This window comes from Cyprinodon tularosa, unplaced genomic scaffold (genome assembly GCF_016077235.1).
Source record: "Cyprinodon tularosa strain WSP-4 unplaced genomic scaffold, ASM1607723v1 ctg273, whole genome shotgun sequence".
Classification (NCBI taxonomy): domain Eukaryota; kingdom Metazoa; phylum Chordata; class Actinopteri; order Cyprinodontiformes; family Cyprinodontidae; genus Cyprinodon; species Cyprinodon tularosa.
In genome coordinates, this window is record NW_024038978.1 from 1315019 (window position 1) to 1340003 (window position 24985).

The following is a 24985-nucleotide window of genomic DNA, read 5'->3' on the forward strand; positions in this document are numbered from 1 at the left end:
AGCCCTGCGTTCAGCTAAGTATGACAGCCAACATGCAGGGAAAGCCTTTGATCCCAGGTTAAATGCCTGTTGCTCATTTATTTTGTGGCTAAGGCAAAGATTGGCTGCAGACTGAACCACATGAGATACACGATGAGCTTTGTTTACTCTTTCTTGTTTCCAGTACCAGATTTTCATCCCCATGGTGAACAAAGTAATGCTGAAGCACAGGATCAATCACCAGCGCTATGACATTCTGATATGTCGCATTGTGAAAGTAAGTAACTCTCAGGGACTTTTCCTGTCTCATCTCGTTTGGATATTTCTCTTCCTTGTAACATGAAATGCATCCGCATGACTTAAAAAATGGATGACATTATCATGAAATAAACATGCTACGTGTTTATCAGCAGCCCCGGTGGGAGGAAATGTCCTTCTACTTTCATTCATAAAACATGCTGCGAAGCTTTGATCAGCTGTTTGAATGCGTGTGGGCTGTTTGTGTGTGGCCTGTGTCGGTCATGCCTGCGTGTGTTTGTCGTTATGACAGGGCTACACTCTGGCAGAGGAGGAAGAGGACCCTTTAATCTTCCAGCACAGACAGATTCGGGGCAATCAAGGTGACACTCTGGTCAGTGGTCCGGTGGAGCCGGGGCCGATGAAGAAGCTCCATGTTAGCACTACTGCACTCCAGAAGGTAGGATGGCACACTTTCCTTCCCCTGAAACAATGCAACACTATTTAGTCTTCTGTGGTGAAAGATTGCACATACAAGCACCGTGTTTGCTTACTGGAGTCTTTGCTGGTGTTGATTTTGCACCCAGTAAACAGCCCTGAATACAAGCCCTCAGTTTATTTCAGCTGAAGAGGTATGAATCAACAAATCAGCGATGAATGAAAATGAAAACCTCATCAGAGACGAGCAGCGGAAGCCGATGGCTCGCAGACGCTGACTTTTTAAGCATGCGGGGTCACGGGGATGGGTCTGAATGTGGCGCTGATGGTTTCAATATTCTCAGAGCTGGAAAATCAGATGCTCCCACACAGTTCCCAGTGCGTTCTGAAATCCACAATTGTGCTTTTTTACAGGCCTGGGGTGCCGCTAGGAAGGTGTCCAAAGATGACTGGCTGGAGTGGCTGAGGCGTTTGAGCGTGGTCCTGCTCAAAGAGTCCTCCTCCCCGGCACTGCGATCATGCTGGTCTCTGGCTCAGACTTATATTCCTCTTGCCAGGTACACATTAACTGACATGTCTACTTTTTAACCTCCACTTCCTCCACTTCGTAGCTGTTCTTTTTTTCATGCCTGGGTTGTTTAATCTTTAACAACTGTGATAAACCACAATGGCTAAATACTTTCCCATAGATGCTTTTCAGTAGAAGTCATAAGGAATTTGAATCAAGCCCCAGCTGTAAAATGGCATTCATCCACGATCCCATCAATATACACTTTCACTGATTCCTTTTTCTGTAAAAGAGACATACTTTTATGTTTACTCACGAATGATGAATCTTTTTTTTCTGCCTTTTCTGTGCATCAGAGACCTGTTCAATGCTGCTTTTCTGTCCTGTTGGTCGGAGCTGAGTGAAGATCAGCAGGATGAGCTCATCCGAAGCATCGAGCTGGCTCTCACATCCCAGGATATCGCTGAGGTCACTCAGACGCTGCTGAACTTAGCAGAGTTCATGGAGCACAGCGATAAGGTGAAGAACAAAGCACAGAAAATCAGAGACACTTCTGGGAATGTGGTTTAAAAATTATATTTAATCATATTTCAATCAAGCTAACTGAACTTTAGCCATGTGGAGGTATAACATTAAGGCACACATCCCATCATGTTAAAATTAAAAAGCTTTTTTTTGTTTTTTTCTCTAGAATACATGAGTTTTGACCTCTAGGGACGTTTCAGTCAGGATGTTCTGCCCTGATGGCAGCTTAAGTTTAGAAAGAATAAACTTTAAATCCCAAGCCTTTTGACGATTTATATCAAACTTTTGTATTTACATTTAGTTAAAAAAAATAGGCTGCATTTCATCAGTGATCAACTTTTGCTGATTTATACATTTAAGCCGTTTTTGTTTCCATCCAACTGAAATCTGAGTTTTAAGCGACCTTTAAAAAGTTTGACAAAAAGGTAATTTGTGTGACTTCTATTTGGTTTGAAGCTAATTAACCAACGAAGCAAAGTGTAATGCTGTCATACGTCGTCGTCAACATTACGTCATCATTCAGGGCTGTAATAAAAAGGAAACAGGCTGCAGTTTAGGACGGACCACAGAGCAGTAATGGAAGAAGGGATTAATTAAACATCCCTACAAATTTAATAGTTTATATTAACTTTGGACAAGCTTTTACTCCAGATCTACAGGCCCATCTAAAACCTTCACCTTTATTAGGAAAATAAATTAACAAACCTTTGGACAAAGAAAATAGATGGTTTGAGAGGGGCATGAAGGAAGCCATCTATGTTAAGAAAGGAAAGCCAACCTTAAACAGAGGGGCAGGACTCAGCAATTGAGTTAAACCCTTCCCATTATTATCGCAGCCCCAGCCTCTGTACAGGAGAGTCGAGGACCTCACCTATTCAGCAAGGCCAACAATTCCCTTTAACGACCCCCCTTTGAGACACGTAAACAGGTATGGGGCATTGCAGGCTAACAAAAGAAGCCAAACAAACCCAAAACCAAAGGGGTGGACCCCTTCGTTTGTTCAATTTGCATGTTTTCAAAACAAAAACAAGGCTTTGTTGGGCTACTGTATAAAACCTCAAACTCTATTCCTAACACTATTCCTGACATTTTGAATTGAAAAAGCTTCCTGGATGGGAAGCGAAATGTCTTCAAACTTGGAAACAAAGTAGATTTTTTTTTTTTTTATGTTGTTTTTTGTCTTTTTGAACGACTATGACCTGGATGACTGAGAATCTTCTCCAGCATATGCCATACTCTTTCCATTTCTGGATGGTTAATTGAATACCGCTACATGTCTGGTGTGTTCATGATGCTGATTTCTCCCCTGTGAGGTCGGTGCACACAGTTGGACTCTATTTAATCGTTAGCAATCATCAGGCAACCAATGGGGGCAGTTAATATACTTAAGCTCACAAAATCTTTCCGGTTTTTTATAATGTTTTGAATCATGTCTGATTTTCATTACACTTTTATTTCTCTACCACTTTTTTGTCTGTTTTTTTTCACACTAGATTCCAATAAAATGTATTTGTTGGTTCAAAGGGATTGATTACTTTTGCGAGCCACTGTACATCACCCCAGTTTGAGTTTACATCAATCAAGCTTTCTAATAATAAAAATGAATTTGATCCCTGATGCTTCAGCAAAAAATGTTTAATGTATTTTATCTTCCAGCTAACTTATGAGCTCTGATAAGTTCACTGGAAAAAAGTCTCTGCAACAATTGGTCGAACTGTTAGAGTTGACGACAGATCGGATGAACGGAGCTGTCCAGCAGTGATGCCGTCACTTTAAGAGCTCAGGCTTTCATGGTTTGCCGGTTACCACATTTCAAAAGGGACCCCTGCTACTCCAAACCCAGTGAAAAATAAGAACCTCAGTGGCTAATTGCCACGTGGAGGTTAAATTAAAAATGACTTATGTATTTTTACCCGGTTGTGTTTTCATTTCGGAAAAAAGAAAGGTTTGGTTATTTTATGCGGCTCCGTTTCCTTTTCCAGGGCCCTCTGCCTCTCAGAGACGATAATGGCATCGTTCTGCTTGGAGAGAGAGCTGCCAAATGTCGTGCCTATGCCAAGGCGCTGCACTACAAAGAGCTGGAGTTTCAGAAAGGTCCCTCTCCTCTCATATTGGAGTCTCTGATCAGGTAGGAGTGGTGAATATCTCATGAATTATTCCACTAAAACACATCATGCCCTTTATAAACGTGTAAATGATTCAGCTTATTAAAAGCATCAGCTGTAACTGAAGGAGACAAGCACAATTTTTTGTTTACATCTCCACCTAACTTTTTCGCTTGTAGCTTTCATCTAAATAAATGAGGTAGATTAAAGCTAATAAGAGGTGAACTGAATCATATGACAGTTTGTTGTTTGAAATAAAGTTTTCCTCTAATAAACTGGCAAAGAGATGATATTTTACTTCTCATATCAACCCGCTCTACAAGCTTTTGATACCTTCTGTCATCTTTTCCATGCTTTTTTCTCCTTTTTGTACTGTTGGTATGACAGGAAGAAATCTGTTTTCCAGCCATCTAATTGGACGCTTGCCTCCTTTTCATCTATGAGTGTCTGGACGTGTGTTTCTTTGGGGCCTGTTTTCGATTTCTCGGGAGCTGTGATGATGATGAATGATGGGAGCCGGTACTCTGGTGTTATCCCCATCTGGTTCTCACCTCTCTAGGATTTCCCATAAAAGATTCAGCCTGGGCTTTGCAAAGGCACAGTGAAAGTCTTACTTTTACTTAGACCAGGCATTGCGTGGAGAAATACTTTTATTGCTGTTGCAAATGTTTGTTTAATGTTTTTTTTTTTTCGGAGTCAAAGAGAGGTTCTTGGTGGTTTTGATGGAAGTGGCCCATTTCAGTTTGGGATCTTAGAACCTGATGTAAGCTAGTTTATAACCTATTAGGGACTCTTTAATAACTATTGGTGATTCATATAATAGAGTTTGGTGGTTGATCTCTTGTTTTTGTGTTGCATCGACCTGTCCAAGAAGCATGTTAGCTGATATTTCCTAACATTCCTTTCTGAGCAGTTAATAATATGGATAGCAGATAGAGGTTTTGTTACTGTGTGTGAGAGAGATAAAAGTTGTTAAAACTTTAATCATTAACAATCATCAGGCAACCAATGGGGGGGCAGTTTTAACACTTAAGCTTACAAAACTTTTCATTTATTTTATTTTTATAATGTTTTGAATCATTTAGGATTTTCTTTCCACTTTTATTTGTCCACCACTTTGTTTTTGTCTGTTTTTTTTCGCAGAAGATTCCAATAAAATGTATTTGTTTGTCGATTTATTGGGACAGCATTTGGAAAAGTTCAAAGATTAATGACTTTTGCGAGCCACTGTACATCACCTCAGTTTGAGTTTACATTGATCAAGCTTTCTAACATTAAAAAAGGTTGAGTATATTTTATCTCCCAGTTAAGTTATAAGCTATGATTAGTTTACTGGAAAAAAATTCTCTGCAACAATTGGTCGAACTGTCGGAGTTCAGATTAGATGAACGGAGCTGTCCAGCAGTGATGCCGTCACTTTAAGAGCTCAGGCTTTCATTGTTTGCCGGTTACCACATTTCAAAAGGGACCCCTGCTACTCCAAACCCAGTGAAAAATAAGAACCTCTGTGGCTAATTGCCACGTGGCAAAAAGGTTGTCTAATATTTGGATTTAATGATAAAGTACATAGAGCCAAATGCAGACCTTTAAAGAAGAAGTAAGGTGATCTGTGTTTGCAATCCAACAGGCAGCTTGTGCAAACCTTTATTTGTTTATGCGCCTTCAATACACAGGTCATATTCTAATGACCAAATCGTGCAAATGTATGAGTGGAGATATTTATCATGCATAACATGTGCTAAGTGTTCTTAAGATCCGAATCTCGACTGCAGGCGCAATTTTTGCTACTTGTTTTTCAAGCAGAGTTGAAAGTCGCATGCAAAATCCCACAACTTCTGTGCTCATTGCAGGAAACAAAAGGAGGCATTTATAGAATGCCAGATGATGGAGACAGATAATGTAAACATGTTTGAATTTCTTAAAAATAACAATGGTAGTATAATTGATTGATAATTTGTTTATGGGCCATCTTGTTTGAAAATGTATCAGGTCAAGGGACTGTTGAGAGAAGTTGGTGGAGGTAAATTTAACTGTTTAGAGCGTAATCTGACTGCAGCTCTCATGTTTCTTATGTTTTGTTGTTTTATTTCTGACTTCATTTTCAGTTAGTTCATAATTTAATTTTGTATTTTGTTCATAGTACTTTGAGTCAGGCTACTTATGTGAAATGCACTTTAAATAATCTTTAGGATTATGACATCATTATTACCTGCAACTATATGGCTTAGAACTTCATCGTTCTTTTGTGTCCACTATCAATCTACTAGTATCTGATGCACTCGGGTCAGTTTCATTGCGGTTTTTGGGAACATGGGAACTGTAAAAGGAGGAAAATGTTTAAAGAGGAAAAATGACAGATGAGATTTAAAAGCGCATAAAGATAAAAAGAGAACATTTGCTTTGCTCAGCCTTCCTGTTACCTGCTTAATGTCTTGCTCTCTCTTCTGCTGAAGGCTAATTAACTGCAGACCTTTCTTTGTTCATTTGTAAACATGTCATTTAGACTGAAACAAGCTAACTTTTAAGTCTTCTTCCCTCAGTAGCAGCTTCCATTCTCCTGCCACCCTACAGTCCACTCAGAGGGTTCTCTTTAAAGTTGTAGTTTGGACAGTGACAAGTTATCGGTTGATTAAGCTGTTAATTGGATATCTATTTTTAAGCATGTTCTTCTTTATTGGCATCATTCTGCTATAAAAGCTGAAAAACTGGTAAAAACAACTGGAATTTTCTACTGTGCTGTTCTCTAGTCTCCAGCTTCGTCTGATGCATTTTATTTTCCTCCAGAAGCCTGTAATTGTTATTCTAATACCGATTATGATACCCCCCTTAGACTTCCTAATTTACCGTACACCTACCGTATTTCGCGACTATAAGGCGCATATAAACGTTTTTTTTTTCCCTCAAAATGTGCGGCGCGCCCTATAGTGCGGTGCGCCCTATGTGTGTTGTTACTGCGGACGTTGTTGAGACCACCATGAGAAGGTTAAAGGGGGAAGTGTAGGCGTGGATTGTGTATGTGGCTGAGAGTGGCTAAGGGAGGTGAAGTTAAGGAGACCAGGTTTTTTTTTTCCACGCATCACCATCACTGTTAATCTGTGACTCCATGCGTGCCCATCTCACAGCCGATGGGAAAAACAAGGTGAAACAAATGAACGCTGTGCTTGCTGTTATTCCGGGAGGTCTGACAAAGGAACTTCAACCGCTCGGCATCGGTGTGAACCGGCCGCTTTAACCGGCTAACGTGTCTGCTGGCACTTTTGTTCGAGCTTTCGCAAAAGCCGGCATTATTTCTGAGGAGCCGCACGGCACGGAAAGTGACTCTGACAGCGAAGAAGGGGAAATTGGCATGTCTGATTTAGCGCAGCTGTTTAATTCAGAAACAGAGGATGATGACTTTGATGGGTTTGATTAATACTTTGTAATAAATACATGAATAAAGCACAAACGTACTCCGTTTTGCTCCCGCTCTATTTTTGAATATACGCAGTAGAGGTATTTAAACGTAGTAGAGGATATGTACCGGTATATAAAACTCGCGCCCCATAATCCGGTGCACCTTAGCTCCCTTTATGCTGATAAAATTTATCACACAGTAACTTTACTTGGACTCAAAGGCAGATTTGGAGTTTACAAACTCTTATAACAAAGTCAAATTCGTCCCTATCAGAAGGTGTCGAACAGTTTGTGTCCTTATGTTATTTTCTGCCTTCTTGATGAAATCTTTAATTAGGGTTTTCCTGAATGTGTAGCGTTGCAAAAAATGTTAAACCTGATTTCTGGTCTTGTAAAGGGAGCACTTGCTGTCTGCAGGTTTTTAACCCTCTATAAGAAATTCTTTCTTACTTATAAACATTTTAAGATTATGTTAAGCTTTTCCAGTTGGAAACCTTGGGTGTGTTTAACTAGGTGGCAGTATGTGTGGTCCTCTCTTTGGGTCTGTAGTCGCGGAACCTTCGGCCAGCGTGTCAGCACCTGACCCTGACATGGATGGACGCCAGAGCTCTTTTGTATTTGCATCTCTTTAAAATGCTCTATATGAAAATGCGTGTTTATTTAAGACTGTGTTTTGTTCTTCTTTTAAAAAATATCTTTATTTTTTCATCACATTAAACATCATTAAAATTCTGTACAAATTTTACAACATCACACATTTCCATCAGTACTGTTTATCAAAGAAAAAAACGTATAGGATGGGCTTTTCCTGGTCTGTCGTAAGCCCACTAGTTATTCACAACAATGATACTTATATCTTTAAATATGTCCTACAGCTCGCCAAGGCCTCCACTGCAACCAGAATAAACTAAAACACAAACTAGTGCTTTCAAGGAAATGATAGAAATGATTAAAGTCCAGTAGCCCATATGGGACAGTGGTTTAGAATAGTATATTAACACTTAAAAAAAGCCAAAATGTTAATAATAAATGTAAAAAAAATGCCTACAATTTACAATTGCACACGACATTGACACATTCTTCCTAAACAGACCATCACAAATGGTCATTTAACTGGTTTTGCCCTCGGGTTGGTCCTACAGGTATTACAGAGATCTGTGATTTTATCCGGATGAGGCGTTCAGGGTTGAAAACCAACGGGCCGGACCTTCATCTCCACTCTCTTTAGGGAATAGTTGGGGCCGTGCCAGGCGTACCAAGTGATCCCCTCCGCGCTCCTGGTGTGTGCGCCGTAGCGGTGAAAAACGCCGTTCAGATTGGAGTCGGTGCAGCAGTTGTACCAGTAACCACCTGATAGGGAGAAAAAGTTAGTCACGGTTGTTTTATGATCTGCTTTGGTAGCTTCTTTTACTCTGGTGGATCACCTTTGCGCAGGGCGGCACAGTCGTCCACACATTTGTCGTTGTCCCTGTTCATGGTGCTGAAGTTGGTGTTGTTGTGGTAGCGTAAGGAGTCACCAGCGTTCCCACTGTAGTTGGCAATGAGGAGCTTGTAGCTGTTTAGTTCGTTGCCGACAGTGAAAAAGCCGTACTCAGCGTAGCGTGTCTGTCCCTCCCAGTCCTGCATAGTAAAACCCACATAAACAGGAATGGTTGTAGAAATAAGAACTTTTTTGGCTCTCTTTTCTCTGCCATTAGTCAGATTTATTACTAATTTTCATGCTCAGTGCAAATAGACTAAACATGGTTCTGCCTGTATGTACGCCTGCTTATTTTTGGCTATGAAACAGTCGGTGCTGGGTGTAACGCATACCTCCAGCTCGATCCGGAGAGTGCTGGGCTGTCTCGTTAGGCGGTAGATGTGGTCGTTGCCAAGCCAGAAGTCTCCTCGGATGGATCCAAATCCGTTCTTGTACTGCTTCCAGTCACGGCAGAAGGAGGTCAGGCCAATTTTGCGTCGCTGAATCAGAGTCCAGCCCCCGCCGTTTGTCTCCATATCACAGTAGACCTGCAACAAATGAGCATTTGTTTTTTTTCTTTCTTTTTCCTGAACCGTACCTGAATGCTGAGTGGACAGGAAACCGCTGTCTAACAGAACCGTCTGACTTACGCTGAGCTCAGGTGCTCCCAGAAACTCATCTTTAGGCAGCTTGTACTCGCCAGAGATCCGGTAGCTTTTCCCATAGAGCGAGGCACAGTCATATATGGCATCTGGAAAAGAAGAACATAGACTTATGCTAATGGCATATAGGATTTCATGAGCAGATTTTGGAAGCAGGTCTCCTATAAAAGGCAGCTTTATGTGCATGTGAGTGACTTTACAGATGTAATAATGGATTTTTAGCCCTGAAGAAAAGCAAAAAAGGATAATCTGTTTTTTATTGTTCTTTTTCATGGTATGGCGAGGAAATTGAAGGGTTAACAAGGTTGACATGAACCTTTCTACCAGTAGAGAAACGAGAACCTCTTCTATCTTCTAATCTGAGCATCCCTTCCTGTCCCGCTCTCCCCTCTCTGATTGCCTGGAGCTTTTAGAAAGACCTCTCTGTTCTCTTCACCTGAATCATACATACAGCCCCGACGGACCACACAGCTAAGGTTCTGTGAAAACAGAAGGCGTAATGTTTGGTTAATCACTGTTGTGATTAGCTCAGTTGAAACCGAGGGGAATAAGGCAGCGTTGGAGATATGTATCCACAGCCTGGCAGACGGGACTCTGCAGCTCCAAATTGATGCTTTTTGCAGCTGTTGTGCAGCTCAGTGGGTGCACTGTAATCAGCCTCAATACTGCCTTACAGCAGCTCACTGGGGCCCAAAAAGTATGTCTGATTATAGTAGTTTGCAGCTGAAATGAATATATGACTGCAGAATTCACAACTGCTCACATTCCAACAGAAAGGAAAAAAAAATATCAAAAATGTCTGTTTACTTTTTAATGAATCTAAATCCAAACTAAGACGAGTTTAGGATTTGCTTTGCATTTCCTCAATCCACTATTTGATGGTTAGGATTTTAAATACTCTCAAATCATTTTTTTTTTTTTTACATTTGTTAAAAATGTAAATGTAAGTTTTAATTCCCAATTGGGCTCAAAATTGGGATTACCTTTACAAAACCCTCTGCAGCACTTTCGTTTGTTTCATTTTGTGTATTTCTTCAAATAATTACAAACCAGAAGCCTTAAACTGAATAATTTCAAGTCATCATCTACAAAGTGCCTCCTGCTGTGTAGGAGCACTCACCTGATGAAGTCTGGGTTGCAGACTGCAGAGTCTGCAGCTGCATGATCTCCACGCGGTTGTTGATCTCCGAGTACTTGCTCTCTGCCTCGGTCACCCGGCCTTCCAGCTGCTGGTCCTGCTTGTCCAGCTCCAGGATTTGCCTAAACACGTTCTTCATGTCTGTCTTCTGCTTTTGACTCAGCTCCGCCAGCAGGCTGGTCAGATTGGCCACCTGCACCTTCAGAGAGCGCACTTCATCGCAGCATTGACCTTTTGGAGGCTTTGAAGTAGCCAGTCTCTTCTTTGGGTTCTGAGCCCCAGTTTCTAAGAGGAGCAGAGAAATACCTAAAGCTATGATGCTAAAAGAGATTTTAGCCATGTTTGGATATCAGATTGTAGATTCTGATCTTCTTAAAAAGGTTTGTGTTAAAGACCTTCTGCTCCTCTTTCTAAGAAAGTATCTAGGTAACAAATGTTTAGCAAACAGAAGTGTTGAGTTGGGGTCCTCCTGCTGACCAGATGCTCTCTCCAGCTCTGCCCTGTTTCCTCAGTGAAGTCCTCCTCTGCATCAGCATCTTAAATATTCTACCCATGGGTCCTCCCCCTCTTTACTGTGTGCACCAGTCCTCATGCTGACCCTCTCCAACCAAGTGGGTGTAGGACATTTTTTATCCCTGTCTCCCCTTCCTTGGTCGACGTCGCCCCCACCTTCCCCTAACTTTCACTCATACTATACGGGAAATGCCCCACCATCTCCTGGTTCAGTGTGCAAGCTTTCAGGGTAGTAATGATTATGTAGTCATGCTACTGGGGTTTATTACAATAGGTTACTGTCTGAACTTGCATTTCTTTTATTCTGAGAATGCAAACCCTTTGAAAGGCTTGACTTTATGGAGATTTAACAAAAGAAAGGCAGACGTGGCTTACAGTATGTGAGTGGCTGGGTTTGCAAAGAGGAGCAGCTGTAGGTAATTTCCCTGTCTGTTGTCACACTTAACGTATCACGTTAATGACAGATTTGACTCTATCCTGAGGGCTAACCATTTTTCCTGTAAATTTGGTCCTGACTGGCTGAAAGAAAATGTGCGAAGTCACTAAGTACTCTTAATTGGTGGTTTTGGATTCCGTGCGGGCCTGCATCCAGGAAGATCTTTGTGACAATACTTTTCTATGAGACCCTGTTCTTTTGTAGAGCTCTATTTAACCTTTAGTAAATAATTATATTTGATTATCGTATTTTCCGCACTATACAGTGCACCTTACTATAAGCTGTGCCCACTAAGTTGAAAGCTTGAAACATACATAGATAAGCCGCACTGGCCTATAAGCCGCTGATATCTACTGAACTGTCCCCCACCAGACCTGTAGGGGGAGCTCTACATATAGCTCCAGATGTAGGGACGAAGAAGAATGCTAGCTCCCCTTAGCTTGTTAGCTCGCAGCAGTAAGAGCTTCTACTGAAACATGGGACTTCGTCAGCTCTTTATTTCAGCTCTGCAGGAGTTGAGCCCAGTCTCTTCATTGGTTTAACAGCTTTAATGCAGCAAATAAATGGCATAAATGTGTGAATTTTGGACATTTGTTCTCCATCGTGAGTGCTGCTAGCATGTTCTTGTGCTAAATGAAAATTAGCCCCTTATTCTTTTATGTCAAACTTTGACTTCTCTCTGACGGTAAGGTAAAATCCACAGAAAGGTTAAATTTTTTTTTTTTGATTTGATTTTCTATACTCTAATAATCCCAGAGGGAAATTACTTCTCTGCATTTAACCCATCCCCTTGGGGGGGCAGTGAGCTGCCATTGTACGGCGTCCGGGGAGCAGCATGGTTCAAAGTGTGGGGAAAAAAGTAGTGGCTTAGGGGCTGGTTATCCTCGCGCAGCGGTGTGTCGCAGTGAGCTTGTTGCAGATATTTTTGATTTATGCCCGATATTGAAGCATGGTCTGCGCTGTTATTCCATGCTACAACGCAAGAGGGACAATCAGGAACTAGCTGTGGGTCTAGATACGGCCGAGGAAGTGAGGAAGTGGGGGTAAGTTTGTGCAACAACAGAGGGACACAAGGGCGAAAAAGAGCGGGGATCCAGGTGGACAAAGGGTCCCAGCGTTCTCAGGCACTTCACTCTTCTAGCTGGTCCAACTTCATGAGTCGTTTTCCACAATGGCGGTCATACAAACAAAACAATCTGGTAAGGTACCAAACAGGAAATACGCATAGTGTAGAGCGGATGTAGATTTGACCAATCAGAGGCCTCCTGTATAGCTCTCTGTCTGCGGTCACCGACAATTTGGGAGAGGTGCAGCAGAGTGTCTGTGGTAGGGACGGAGGCACATTTGCATCAACGCAACACACGCAGACAACCTGGTTTCTGAGTATAAATCAGCCTTTATAGTTCGGAAAATACGGTATATTAAAAATGTCTCTAAAGATCTTATCTTATCTTATTTGACCATTAAACAAGCAGCTTTATGCAGATTAGAGAATACATCACTGTCCCCAAAAAATTGTAAATATTCTCAATTCTGACTTAAAACTTCTTTTTTGGAAAAGCTAAACAGAGTTAAAGATTAGACCTGGACCTTCTAAGGCTTTGTTTGATGTAATTTCTTTAATCACATTAAATTCATATTTAATGCTTTAAATAATAGCTTTTTTTAACATATGCTAAAATCATAAGCAGAAATTTTTTCATTCGCTGCACACAAGCAGGATCACAACCGTTGTTCCACTGGGGATTTTAATGTTTAAAAAGCTTCTCAATGCCACTGATGTTGATGCAGCACTAATGTCATCATCCACAGTCGTGGCACATATTCTCCAGCCAACCCACATCAGACCAGATGACGAGCTTTTGGCTAACAGTGGTACATCCACGCCCGTAAAACAAAAACTCACTGTTAAAGTTGGTTACAAAATGGATTGTTTAACTGGGTTAAGAAAAAAAGTAGCTTAATTGGTGTCTGTTTTAAATTGAACTAAATGCTGCATGTTGAACAGAAAATATTAACGTTACCTTCTGTTTACAGCTAATTTTAAACTCTTTAAGGCATTATTGTATGCCTTGTTGCTGCATACATTTTACCTTATTCAATAAAAGAAACTGCTGTAGTTGATGCTCATGTACTGTTCACACCTCTATGGAGTTTTTTCAAAGAAGTGTCACAGAAAATCAGGGTTTTCCAACAAACTCAATGCTAAAACTAATCTGATGGTAGAACAACCATGAATAATGGATTAAAAATACATTTTTGTGTTTATTTATTCAGGAGTTTTGGAGAAAAATGTGTTTTTTAATGGAAACACTTGTTTGTCTTGTTGATATATTGTCTTAAATTAAAATGCAATTACTGGAGATTGATTAATTACCGTACAGACACTGTCATTAACTCAATAACAAGTCCCGCTACCTACCTATTAAAACACCAGATATCTAGTCTGTGTTTATTCTATAATAAGCTTATTTAAATCTTTTTACCAAAAAAAAAAAAAAAGCAGATTTTTTTGGTAAGATTTGTCCTCGTGTAATTATTAATATTTTACATAATTTGTTTCGTTGCAGGATTGTTTCTTTCAATTAATTTCCGTTTATTTTGTAGCGCCATTCCGAAGAGACGTCTTCCAAAGTCAATTTAGAGAGACAATTCTCTCAGGGCCTTTCCTATTAAACGCTGCAGATTTCCTCAAAACATGATACTTGCTGCCTTCCTTCCTCTTGGATGAGCATTAGGTGACAGAGGACAGTCATTTTCACTGTTTTTTCTTAAATCTCTATCTAAATACAGTGAAATTCCAATAATTTTTATCAAAGTTGCTACCGTCTGGAAATAGTGACCTTGCTTGAACCCTAGTTGGCCTCGGCAGATGGCCGCTCACACTGAGTCTGGTTCTACTGGAGGTTTCTTTCTGTTCAAATGGAGTTTTTCCTCTCCACTGTCCCTACAAGCATGCTTGGTCTGAGGGATTGCTTTTAAGTTAATGAGTCGATGCAATCAGCTGGTTTTCATTAGATAGAAAACTTTGCATCATTTTGACTGTATGATGTAGTTGAATTGTGAAGTAGCTTGAGATGACGTGCTGTGAATTGATGCTATATAAATAAACTGACTTGGATTGAATTGAAACCTAGTGTTGACAATTTTAACTGAGCAGTTTAAAAAAAACTTAGTAATAATATTTCTAATTTTCAAAGATTTTTAAATGGCAAGGGCAGTTAATCTGTTAAAGTTTAGGAAAAGATTTATTCAGAAAAACCATTAAAGAGAACCATCATAAACAATTATAAATGGATTTAACTCTAGAATGGGTTTATATTTTGATTAAAACAATAAGGGGGAAACCTGGTTATAAGCAAATATATTCTGACGGAACCAAAAATAATAATTATTACATTTTAATATAATAAATATTTTAGTTCTTACATTAAAACAATAGTTAAGGCAATTTTACATGTGTTATTAAAGTAGTTTATGAATAAAGTTGTTTTGTATTTAACTTTTTTTCTATATAATAAGTTATAAAATACAAACACATTTATAGTGCAGGCCACAGTATCAGGGGAATTAATTTATAGACTTCCACTGATTTGAATAGTTTTATATGTTAAAAACTATTTAGAGTAAAGTGTAACACCTGTGGACTCTGTTTATTTGCAGTAACCTTTTGCATTAATTTGAATATACAAAATAACCTTATCTGCAGGGATTGGTCACTAGTAAATCCCCACTGAGGCTTTGAATAAACATGCTTTATGCAGGAATCTACAGCAGGGTAGCAGCGGTGTTCATAGAGAGAGGGAAATTAACTCACTTGAGGGAAAAAAAGCTTGATTCAGTATAATTTTTACTGTTGGAAGTAGGAGTGAAGTTTTCTAACGCCTCCAACTCAGCAACTGAACCAACCATAACCTCCTTATGTAATCCCCAGCTAACCGAGTCTGTTTTCTAGGCCTAATAACCATGTTTATTAAATTACTGCCTCTGGTCTTTTTCCCTTTAAAAAATTTCCATCACGCCTGTTAATGAGTGTAGAGGAAAATATGCTTTTGTAAACATCAGGGGCGCTTTTCTAAGTCTCCCTTTTGTCTCATTCCATCATCCCCAAAGTTCTTCTTCATTTTATTGAACATTTAATCGAACATATTTGCATATTGGATGAAAACTAGAACAGAAAATACATCTTAACCTTGTGTGTTTTTTTGTTTTTTTGTTTAAATAAAGTTGTATTTTCTCTAATGTTTTGCTGTTTAGATGGTTTTTCATAGGGCGCTTCTTTACATGAGAAGTCGCAGGGATTCTTATCTGCTTTGTCAAATAAATTCTCTACAACTAAATTACCAAAAGAATAAAGCGTTGAATACTGTGTAGAACTTCTTAGCATGAGAGAGACATCTGGTTGTGCCAAGCTGTCATATGCGGCCTTAATGTTTCAGGAGTTTTAAATAAACAGTGCTTTATTTGTGTCCATCCCTTGCTAACAAATTTATAGAAACAAACAAAGGTGCTTACACATCCATCATACAACTGCTCAGTATCCTGGAAACTAGTTGGAGAATGCAAAATAAAAAACCTTCAGCTTCTTAAGGGTTACATAATAAACTTTCTCCATTGTATGAATGTGTCACAGAGTTGGCAGTAAATATTGGGATGCAATCCACTCGTTTTTCCAAGACTCTGTGTTCCTGAATGTTACCGTCCACCTTTTTTTTCCCCACAATGGGTCATCGCTGTGTAATTTCCTCTTTATGTCAGATAGTATTTGTTTTGATAAAAAGTGATAAAAAGTTGAGAAAATGCATTTAGCTTGATTTTTTTTTTTTGAAAGATGATGTTAATGGCAAGGTTTCTACAGCTTATATCTTCAGATCTGATTAGAGGGTAAGCTTTAGTAATTTATCCAAAACAAAATTCGGTTAAATTATTTTCCAAGTAGGCCCACCTCTACAGCTATTTTTTTTTAACCAACAAGCTAACGGGAGCTAGCATTCTTCTTCTTCCCTACACCAGCGGCTATGTGTAGAGCTCCCCTTACAGGTCTGGTGGGGGACAGCTCAGAAGATATCAGCGTCTTATAGGCTGGTGTGGCCTATATATGTACGGTACATTTCAAGTTTTTTCAAAAAATTTAGTGGGCACGGCTTATAGTGAGGTGTGCTTTATAGTCGGGAAAATACGGTACTTGAAATTTATATATGCTTAATAGTGCAAAACTCTCGAAAAAGTATTCATTTCATCAATGCACCACTGTTGCAAATGCGTATATATCTAAAGTATTTTTGCTGTCCCATTTTTTTTTGTATAATTTGCTCAATGGTGTCATCAGTTGACTGTCAGATTTTGTCATTTGAGTGTTTTTTATAAGCGCAGTGTACTGAAGAATACAAACACAGGGATAACAATAAGTGGACTTAGCTTTACTAAACTGAAACTGCAGACATTGAGTCAAACAGTTTTGATTCAGTTCAATTCTGGCCATGGTTTGCTCATAACTGTACAAGAATGTACACAAATGTCACAAATCTAATTTTTAAATGTTCTTCTTACGATCTGTTTTAAATAAAGAAAAAAATGATAAAATGAGATGATTCGTTTTAGACAAACACCAGTCCCTGACTCTAAGGGGTTCAGAAAGGGGCAGCTTTGTGGATTTGCTGCTCATAGAAAAGAGTAAAAGCAATCAGATTTGTCAGAGATCTCCAAAAAATCTCCAGCTACAATAAAAAAGTGCTTGAATACTAGCTAGAGCCTTTAAGACAAATAGTTGCTTAAATGGCCTGAACTGTCACTATATAAAGTCATAATATTGACAACTTCCTTTGCATAGACGCTGAACAGTTTAAAAAAACATTTATTGTAAGTACAGCTCACCATCTGTCAGATCTTATGAAAAACTATTTATTGTATCCTATTTTTAACAGTTTAAATAGCTGAAAGTGGTGTATGATACCGTTTGGTATTCCCATAAATCTTAACCCTAACGAACTGATGTGCGTCAATCCTGTTTGGTAAACTGAAGCTAACTTTTCTTCCTGGATTTTCTTATTACTCTACCTGCTGTATGAGTCACATCCTGCTGCCAGCAGATCTTTCCGGAGGGATGCCTTTGCCTGGACTCTGTCATTCAGTATTAGTTCAGTTCCAGTAATTGATACCTTTTATTGAAAGCCCTTTTTTTTACTACTTTTTTAGCTACTCGATCTTCACTGTATTAAAGTCCCACTATGGTCTATGTGAAGCTACACCTGGACGTAGAATCACAACTTTGACTGAACTTTAACACTCACTGTTGGAATACTTCCTTAAAAAAGCCTAGACATTTTCCTTGGATTACAATTTCTCATTTGCCCTTAAAGCAAAGCTGTTGACACTGCTTTGCTAATTACAACAGTCATCTATCTTGTTAGGTGTGAACGGATTAAAGAGGAATATGGCTAAAGGCGTTTGTGTGTCCCCAAATACTCTGGAAAAACATAAAGCAATCAAAGAGAGACTACAGGGGCCAAACTTTCAGCAAAGCAAACTCAATTTTAGGAAAGACATGACTTCAAATCAGAGGCCAGGAAATCCAATCATGAGAGCTTGGATTATATGCTGCGCCAAGGAAAAGGTTTTAGGCCTCTTGAGATTTTCCTCTGTTTTTGCTTTTCTTAGTCACAGTTGATACTTTTGAAATGATTTAAAAAAAAAAATAGTATTTACACATAAAAAAAAAAATATACACCCAGACCACCTTAAAGGAGAAATAAGAAAGAAAACCAGTGTCCAATTAACTAAAATTGTTCTCATTTGTCACTGAGGACGGAGGTTACATTTTCTACAAACAATTGGTCCTCTCCATCAACTTCTTAGTCAAGATTTTCTCCTTTCATACCTGAAAATACGGTCTGCAACTACTGAAACATAAATAAATATAATATAGTTCCCAGGGTTGCCAAAGCATGGCACATCATTTGCTATTTAATTTAGGCAAAAAAGAGCAGCACCCATTTCAATTTTTTCTCACTCTAGGGAACCAATTTTCACAAAAGGACAAAAAAATATAATAGAGCAGTTGAGAATCTTCCCATTTGTGACTGATATCTAAAGTTACATTAAAGAATAATCCAGGAAGTCACAAAATAATTCAGTTCCTAACACCACCAGAATCAGGCTGCATTTGCATCATGTAATATCAGCTTTTATTATTCAACTCCAGAAAGAGGCTGGACAAGGAAGATATCTGTGTGAAAGCTGACCAAAAGGAACACAAGAATCCTTCTTTGCTTGCTTGCTTGGCTAGCAAGTGTTGCTGGTGCCTATCTCCAGCTGTCAATGGGAGAGAGGTGGGTCACACCCTGGACAGGTCGCTAGTCTGTTGCAGGGCAACACAGACACCTAAGGAGAATATAGGGAGCCAATTAACCTAACAGTCATGTTTTTGGACTGTGGGAGGAAGCCGGAGTACCCGGAGAGAACCCAAGCATGCTCATGGAGAACATGCAAACTCCATGTAGAAAGGCATGGATCAAGGCAGCAATGCTACCCACTGCACCACTGTGCAGCCCTACCCTTGATCCAGTTTCTTCTATCATATATATTAGTTCTACAGACATAATACTATATAGATAAACCACTTGCATAAACAATTATACACATACAAATACATTTTCACATTTATCCCTGCACTACTCTAGAAATACTTAAAAGTATGTTATTCCTTGTATTATAAAGACATCTTTAAGGGATCATATATCTCTTTACAATTAATATTACCTTTTTTTTTTTTACAGTCTGGTGATGTGGCAATAAGAATAATTGTCTTGATGCCAAAAAACTGCTCAACAGATTTTGCTTTCACAAGTGGAGCAGTACGACTATCTCCACAGTGTTCTGCTTGATGCATATAAATAGCTTTATTATAATTCATGCAGCGAGTATTACAGATTATATGGACACTGCAATGTAAGTAGAACAGGATAGGAAAAACAGAAAAAATGAGAAAAGATGAAAAAAGAGGTGATGAAATGGAGATAATGATAAAACGTCTTCAGTCTGCTTCATCACCTGCAAAGAGATGTAACAAGAACAGAACAACCAATGGATATAGAATAAGAGATACACTAAAGTAGCACCTTGATACTATCGCTGAAGTATAAGTAGTAGTATTTAATCTGTATACTGTGGTAGCTGAAGATAAGAATATGGGCTTTCTGTATGGAGGTGAATCTCTAAGTACCTGCAACCAAGCTTGATATTACCTTATAAAGTAAAGATCTTTGAAAGCTGTTAACCCAGTGGCATCTAAAGGTGTTCCTTGTGAGGAAAATATGTGACTTATACAGGGTTTCCGCGGGTCATTAAAAATAATTTAAAGTCGTTCAATTCTTTTTTAAATGAAGGCCTTAATTGGCATTAAAGTTCATTAAATTTGATTATCGTGACATTTAAAATTCTTTATTAAAGAAAAAAAAAACCCGTTATAAAAACAATTTCGTCCGATATATCAGATTTAAATACTTCCGAGTGATCGTAAAGCCCTATGTAAGGCATTAAAAAGCATTAAATTAGAGTTACTCATTCCTGTTATAAAGCAGTATTATTATTTTGCATGTTCAGGTTAGTAGGTTATTTACATTTTCTTTGGATGGAAAAATCGTCATTAGTGGAAAAATTGTGTAAGCCACTATAGAACAATCATTCACCTCAAAGCTGGACACTGGGAGCAAACAGCCACGTTTCTCTAAAACTAAAGTTTCAAAATAATACTGTAAGCAATAACCTGCTTCCCAGTTAAACCCAGTCACGTTTAAGGGTAGAATAAACTGTTCCATACTCTCAGTAATGAGGGCCACAGTATGCACTGGTGCATCCTACAGCTTTTAGAGTGGCAGCCGTCTGACACGGGAAGGCCATCCAGGAGTCTGGTCCCCTAAGCCAGGGATGGCTGCCAGCTGTTGTCTGTTGTCCTGTGCAGAATGGTGACCACGTTGTTCCTGTCAGTGCGCCATCCTATAAACGCAAGTAGCTGGGACAAACAAGAGCGCGGAGGAGGAAAAATGGAACCGACTCTATGCTGTGTGAATAGTGTCTTCTACATGGCGTAAGCACAGCTGCCCTAAGGCAGCCACTGTCACCAACATTAAGAAAATTCAATTTTCTCTCATTTCTTTTTTTCCTCCCAGCTAATTGTGTTTGGATGTGGAAATAGGAAAAACATTTCGTCTCTCTGCCTTCTTGATTCACTTTAAATGACATTCTTTATTATAAATCTGAAGCGCCATGAAGTAAACGTAGCTTTCTGGTACTATGTTTTTTTTTAAATATCTGCAGCTTTTTCCATTATTCAGAGCAAAAAAAAACAGTCAACATGACTTAATGTAACAAACGTATCAAAGACCTACAGTATCACTTGATGGGGATGTTTTTCTTCTTAAATGCGATGCTGGAAAGCTGCAGTTTTTTGGATCTGTTTCACCATAGCAACAGCAGCATTCCAATGAGGTGAGGATCGGGCCTTTTTCCCTGCTTGGCCCGCTGGAGACACTTTGTTCTTCTGGCCTGTTGACCTGAAGGTGAAGCTCCCTGGAGGCGCTTGTTGCAGCAGGGACCTGATGTGCTGATGGTTTATTGTACACATGCATAGAATGGTTTTTCCGCCCGATGTCTCTGTAGCCTCTTAACGTGCCTAACCTACTGTTCTGTTTTTTTTTTATTTCTTCACAGGTGCTTTTTTTGTTCTTTTAGACCTGTTTTGGTTTCTGGGTTTTAGTTTGATTTATTTCCACTTCTTTCGGCTTATTCCTTACATCGCCTGCCAAACATATAAGCTTTATATGAAAGAAGCATTTATAGAATTATTTTTATTAACAACAAAAAGCAAATCATTCTTAATGATTTAACCCTGAGTCTTGGAAAAATGGGTACTTTTTATTTTAAATTTACACCATGTATACGTCTGCACTTTGTTATATTGATTCTATTTTTAATAGAATTTTTTATGCAGAGTAGTGCTGACTAATAAATTTTTTACATTTTATTTCTTTCTGCAGCTGTAACTGAAAAGTTTGTCTATAAATGGCCGAAATCAACCAGTGGTTTGGTTCTTCAGTGCAATCTGCTGCAGCCTTTTTCTAAACACACTTTTAAGTTGATCTGAATGTTTGTGTGTATTTTGTAAACACAACATGCAGCCTGTGCTTCATTATAATTAATAGAGCTTTTGTCTGGCTGGATTTGCGTCTCCGTCTTTTCATACAGTTGAAAACACATGTTTACATACACTGTATAAAACTCACTGATATTATATTAGATTCATCTTTAGCTTTTGATTGAGTCAGAATGGATGCATGTCTGTTTAAGATCAAACAAACTTACAGCTTTAATATATGAAAGAGCTCAAATAAATCATCCATGACAGCAGAATGAGAATAGTGGATCTCCAGTCTCATGAATGCTTGAGTAATCTTTCTAGAAACACCAGAAAATAATCAAAAAAACAACAATAAAAATTTTAAAAATGACCATAGCGTGTTAAAAAACGTCCTGTGGTCTGATGATACCGTGAGCCTTTGTCTTCCAATTATAACGAGGGTTGTTACGTCCAAAGAATGCAAGTTGGAAAACGCTATCCCATCGGGGAAGTACGGAGGAGGAAACATCATGCTGTGTGAGTTTCTTCTGCTGCTCATCAAAAAATATATAGCATGAGTAAAAAAAAGCAAAGAAATCTACTAAAGTTGCATCAAAATACTACATGGGGTGGGGAGTTTCGGCCTAGTGGTTAAGGCATAGAGCTATGAGTTCTGAGGTTCTCGGTTTGAGCCCTGCTTCCACAGACTGCTACTATGGCTCTCTGAGTGAGACACTGAACCCCACTGCTCCCCAAGGGGATGATTAAATGCAGTGGTAAATTTCTCCAATGTGAAATCAATAAATTCAGAGTTAAATCTGCCAACTACATAAGAAACTACATAATACATCTCTAAATGTGACCTTTAATCTGGAATTTTGCATTAATAAATCATTTTGACAACCCCTTCTGACTTAAAACTGTAAAAGGTTATTCTTATTAATATATTTTGGAATGAAAATAAGAACATTTAAGTAGTAAATGAAACAGTGAATGAATGTTAAGGTTCTTGCAGGGTGAAGTTTGAACTGGCATCCATCTTCGACTGTCATCTGAGAAGAGGCGGGGAACAGTCTGGATGGCCTCTGTCCAGAAATGGACCAGTTAACATAATGTTTTTTGGACTGTAAGAGCAGGCTATAGTACCTAGAGGGAACTGACTCATGCACTTGGAGAGCCTGCAACTCGGTGCCACAGTGGAGCCCATTGACATGCATTACATGTTCGGTGTCTTGTTCAGCACCACTTTAAATCTGGATCGAACTCCAAACGTTTTAGTTGGATGTTTTATACTCTTCCAGTGAACCACGGCTGCATCTGAGTGTTATTAGATGATGTTACATATATTTAATTTCCTTTTCTGTCGTAGTTTTTGAATTGAGTCATAATTTAATGTAAAACAGTGACTCAAATATGCATCTCCTTAACTCGCATCTGATTTGTGTCAAAATCAACTATGCAGGATAATCTGCTTTCAAAAGTCTGACATGCTTTCACAATTTTTCAGCCAAAATAATGAGAGATTGTTTAGAATCCATTAATTCAACTAATTTTACAGTCAACCATGACTGATGTCTCAGTGTGGTTGCCTGAATGAGAGGGAGAAAGTTAGTCCATCCTATTTGGTCATTGTAATACAATAAACAATTTAGGAAGGCTAAAGGCTCAATTCTTTCTTTTTTTCTCTTTACTTAAGAATTGGCTCTAAATACTCGTGCCACCCGTTCTCAATTCTGCCTTTTCTCTTGCTGGTTGACTTGTTTTCTTCTAAACATGAGCTCATCATGGCTCTTCTGTTTCCTAATAATTTATCCAAATACCCTTTCTGCCAGGGGGAACTTTGCTAGACGGCATCATGTTCCAATGTGTTCTCATCTGTTCTCCGCTAATAGAAGGTCTGCACAGTGTTAGGTTCTCCCTTACCGTTCTAGACGGATCAGTTCTGTTCTCTCCACCGTGGATATAATGGATTGCATTTTTGGTTGGCTTTTACATGTGTGACTGGAAGCGCTGCAAATTCCCAGATTGTTGGTGTCATTTTTCCATACTGTATGTTTTAAAATCCATTATTGGTTAATAACTTCTAGGGATTCCTAGCTTTTTTTTTTTGTGGGAAAAACTTTCCTAAAGTTTCAATGCAAAGAAAAGATATTTATTGAAAAATAACCAATTGAAGTAATAAGGTCAAAAATAAGTTATGTGTAGTTCAGTGGCGGCTGGTTGAGTTTTCTCCGGGGAGGGGGGGGGTATAAATTCAAATAGAATTATACATTCATATATATTTATATGAATTGACTTATATGAATGCCAACTACAAAAATCATTATAAAAACACTTTATAAAAGCAAAACATAATTTCAAGTTCTGGTTTACTTTTTTATATAAATATTGCCCTTCTGAGGCTTTGTGAAGATAAATGTTTGTTTTGTTTGATCCAATATTGGGTCACAAACCTAAAAAGAATAATGTACCAGTTTAATAATGGAGAAGCTATTAGTCAGTTTTATATTTTTTTAATACATAAAAACTTTCTGAGAATGTATTTATTAAAGCTACAGTGTGTAATAATTACAGGGATATACAGTCAGAAATGTAATATATTATACATAACTATGTTATTTATCATCATCTACGAGCTCAGCCTCTTAACCTTAATATTTGCGTTGCCTTAGAATTCGTTATTTATAATTACATAGGAGCGGGTCTCGCAGCCATGGAGGCAGACATCTTTGCGCTACGGCAGCGCAGAGACAACAAACTAGCGATTGCGAGATCGCCCATTACGCTCGAAAGTAACTACGGCAAGTTGAGAGAGATGAACTGAGACGGTACTGAACAATAGATGGCATTATTAAAATTATCTATGTAAACAAACCTCATCACTTGAGAAGGTAGGTGATGCAGACGTCGTGGAAGACATTTTGTCCCGTAACGCTTGCCGTACTGTTGGGGGGGGGAGAAGCGGTGGGGGGGAGATGTTCATGTTGCTGCGGTCTGCAGTCTGGACGTTAGATGTCGCTGAAAATTACACACTGTAGCTTTAAAGAGCAACTATGCAAATTAACAACCTTCTAGAAAAAGTAGACGATAGATATATTATTTCCCATGTGAATTCCAGATTGTTTATTCTTCTTTGCCTCTTCTACAAAGTGTCTACAAAGTCTTTATCCATGCCTGGTCAGATCCTGACGTTTGAAAAAAGGAGGCGGGGAAAGCAGAATAAAGCATTAGCCTCGCTACATGCAGTTAGCCAAGCCTAAACCAGATCCTGGACAAGGACAGTTCTTGTACCATTTCTCTCTCTTTCTCTCCAATGTGTCTCTAACTCCTACGACTCCACCTGTCAATCACCCGCAAAACATCTGTGCTGTGGCGGGAGGTGGTGAGCAAATACACTTCCTGTCACCTCAGGGAGCAGCTAAACCGCACCCCGAGCTCTCCTATACCTTTGTATTGCACAGGAGCTATTGCGCATGTA

General features: G+C 39.0%; 2 protein-coding genes across 2 annotated transcripts in view; one reads left to right on the top strand and one right to left on the bottom strand.

Moving 5' to 3' along the window:
- mtor (mechanistic target of rapamycin kinase) overlaps positions 1–24985 on the top strand; it is a 133936-nt gene that overhangs the window by 40056 nt on the left and 68895 nt on the right. Inside the window, exons 24-28 of the mRNA XM_038289914.1 lie at positions 164–256; positions 530–676; positions 1069–1211; positions 1519–1681; positions 3670–3815. Of these exons, the coding sequence (XP_038145842.1) occupies positions 164–256; positions 530–676; positions 1069–1211; positions 1519–1681; positions 3670–3815 (692 nt within the window). The remainder of the gene's footprint in view (positions 1–163; positions 257–529; positions 677–1068; positions 1212–1518; positions 1682–3669; positions 3816–24985) is intronic.
- On the bottom strand, positions 7857–10976 carry angptl7 (angiopoietin-like 7). Its single transcript, XM_038289915.1, has 5 exons — positions 10427–10976; positions 9295–9395; positions 8998–9192; positions 8610–8805; positions 7857–8535 (listed from the first exon to the last, which is right to left on the bottom strand). The coding sequence occupies exons 1-5, from the start codon at positions 10782–10784 to the stop codon at positions 8366–8368; spliced, it is 1020 nt and encodes a 339-aa protein (XP_038145843.1). The 5' UTR covers positions 10785–10976; the 3' UTR covers positions 7857–8365.

What these genes read in the sequence shown, in the direction of transcription:
- angptl7 (XM_038289915.1), bottom strand. Translation starts at nt 10,784, where the DNA reads ATGGCTAAAATCTCTTTTAGCATCATAGCTTTAGGTATTTCTCTGCTC. An exon ending in CTCTCCGGATCGAGCTGGAG is followed by an intron (nt 8,806 to 8,997) that starts GTATGCGTTACA and finishes TTTACTATGCAG; the next exon opens with GACTGGGAGGGACAGACACG. An exon ending in CTGTGCCGCCCTGCGCAAAG is followed by an intron (nt 8,536 to 8,609) that starts GTGATCCACCAG and finishes TCTCCCTATCAG; the next exon opens with GTGGTTACTGGTACAACTGC.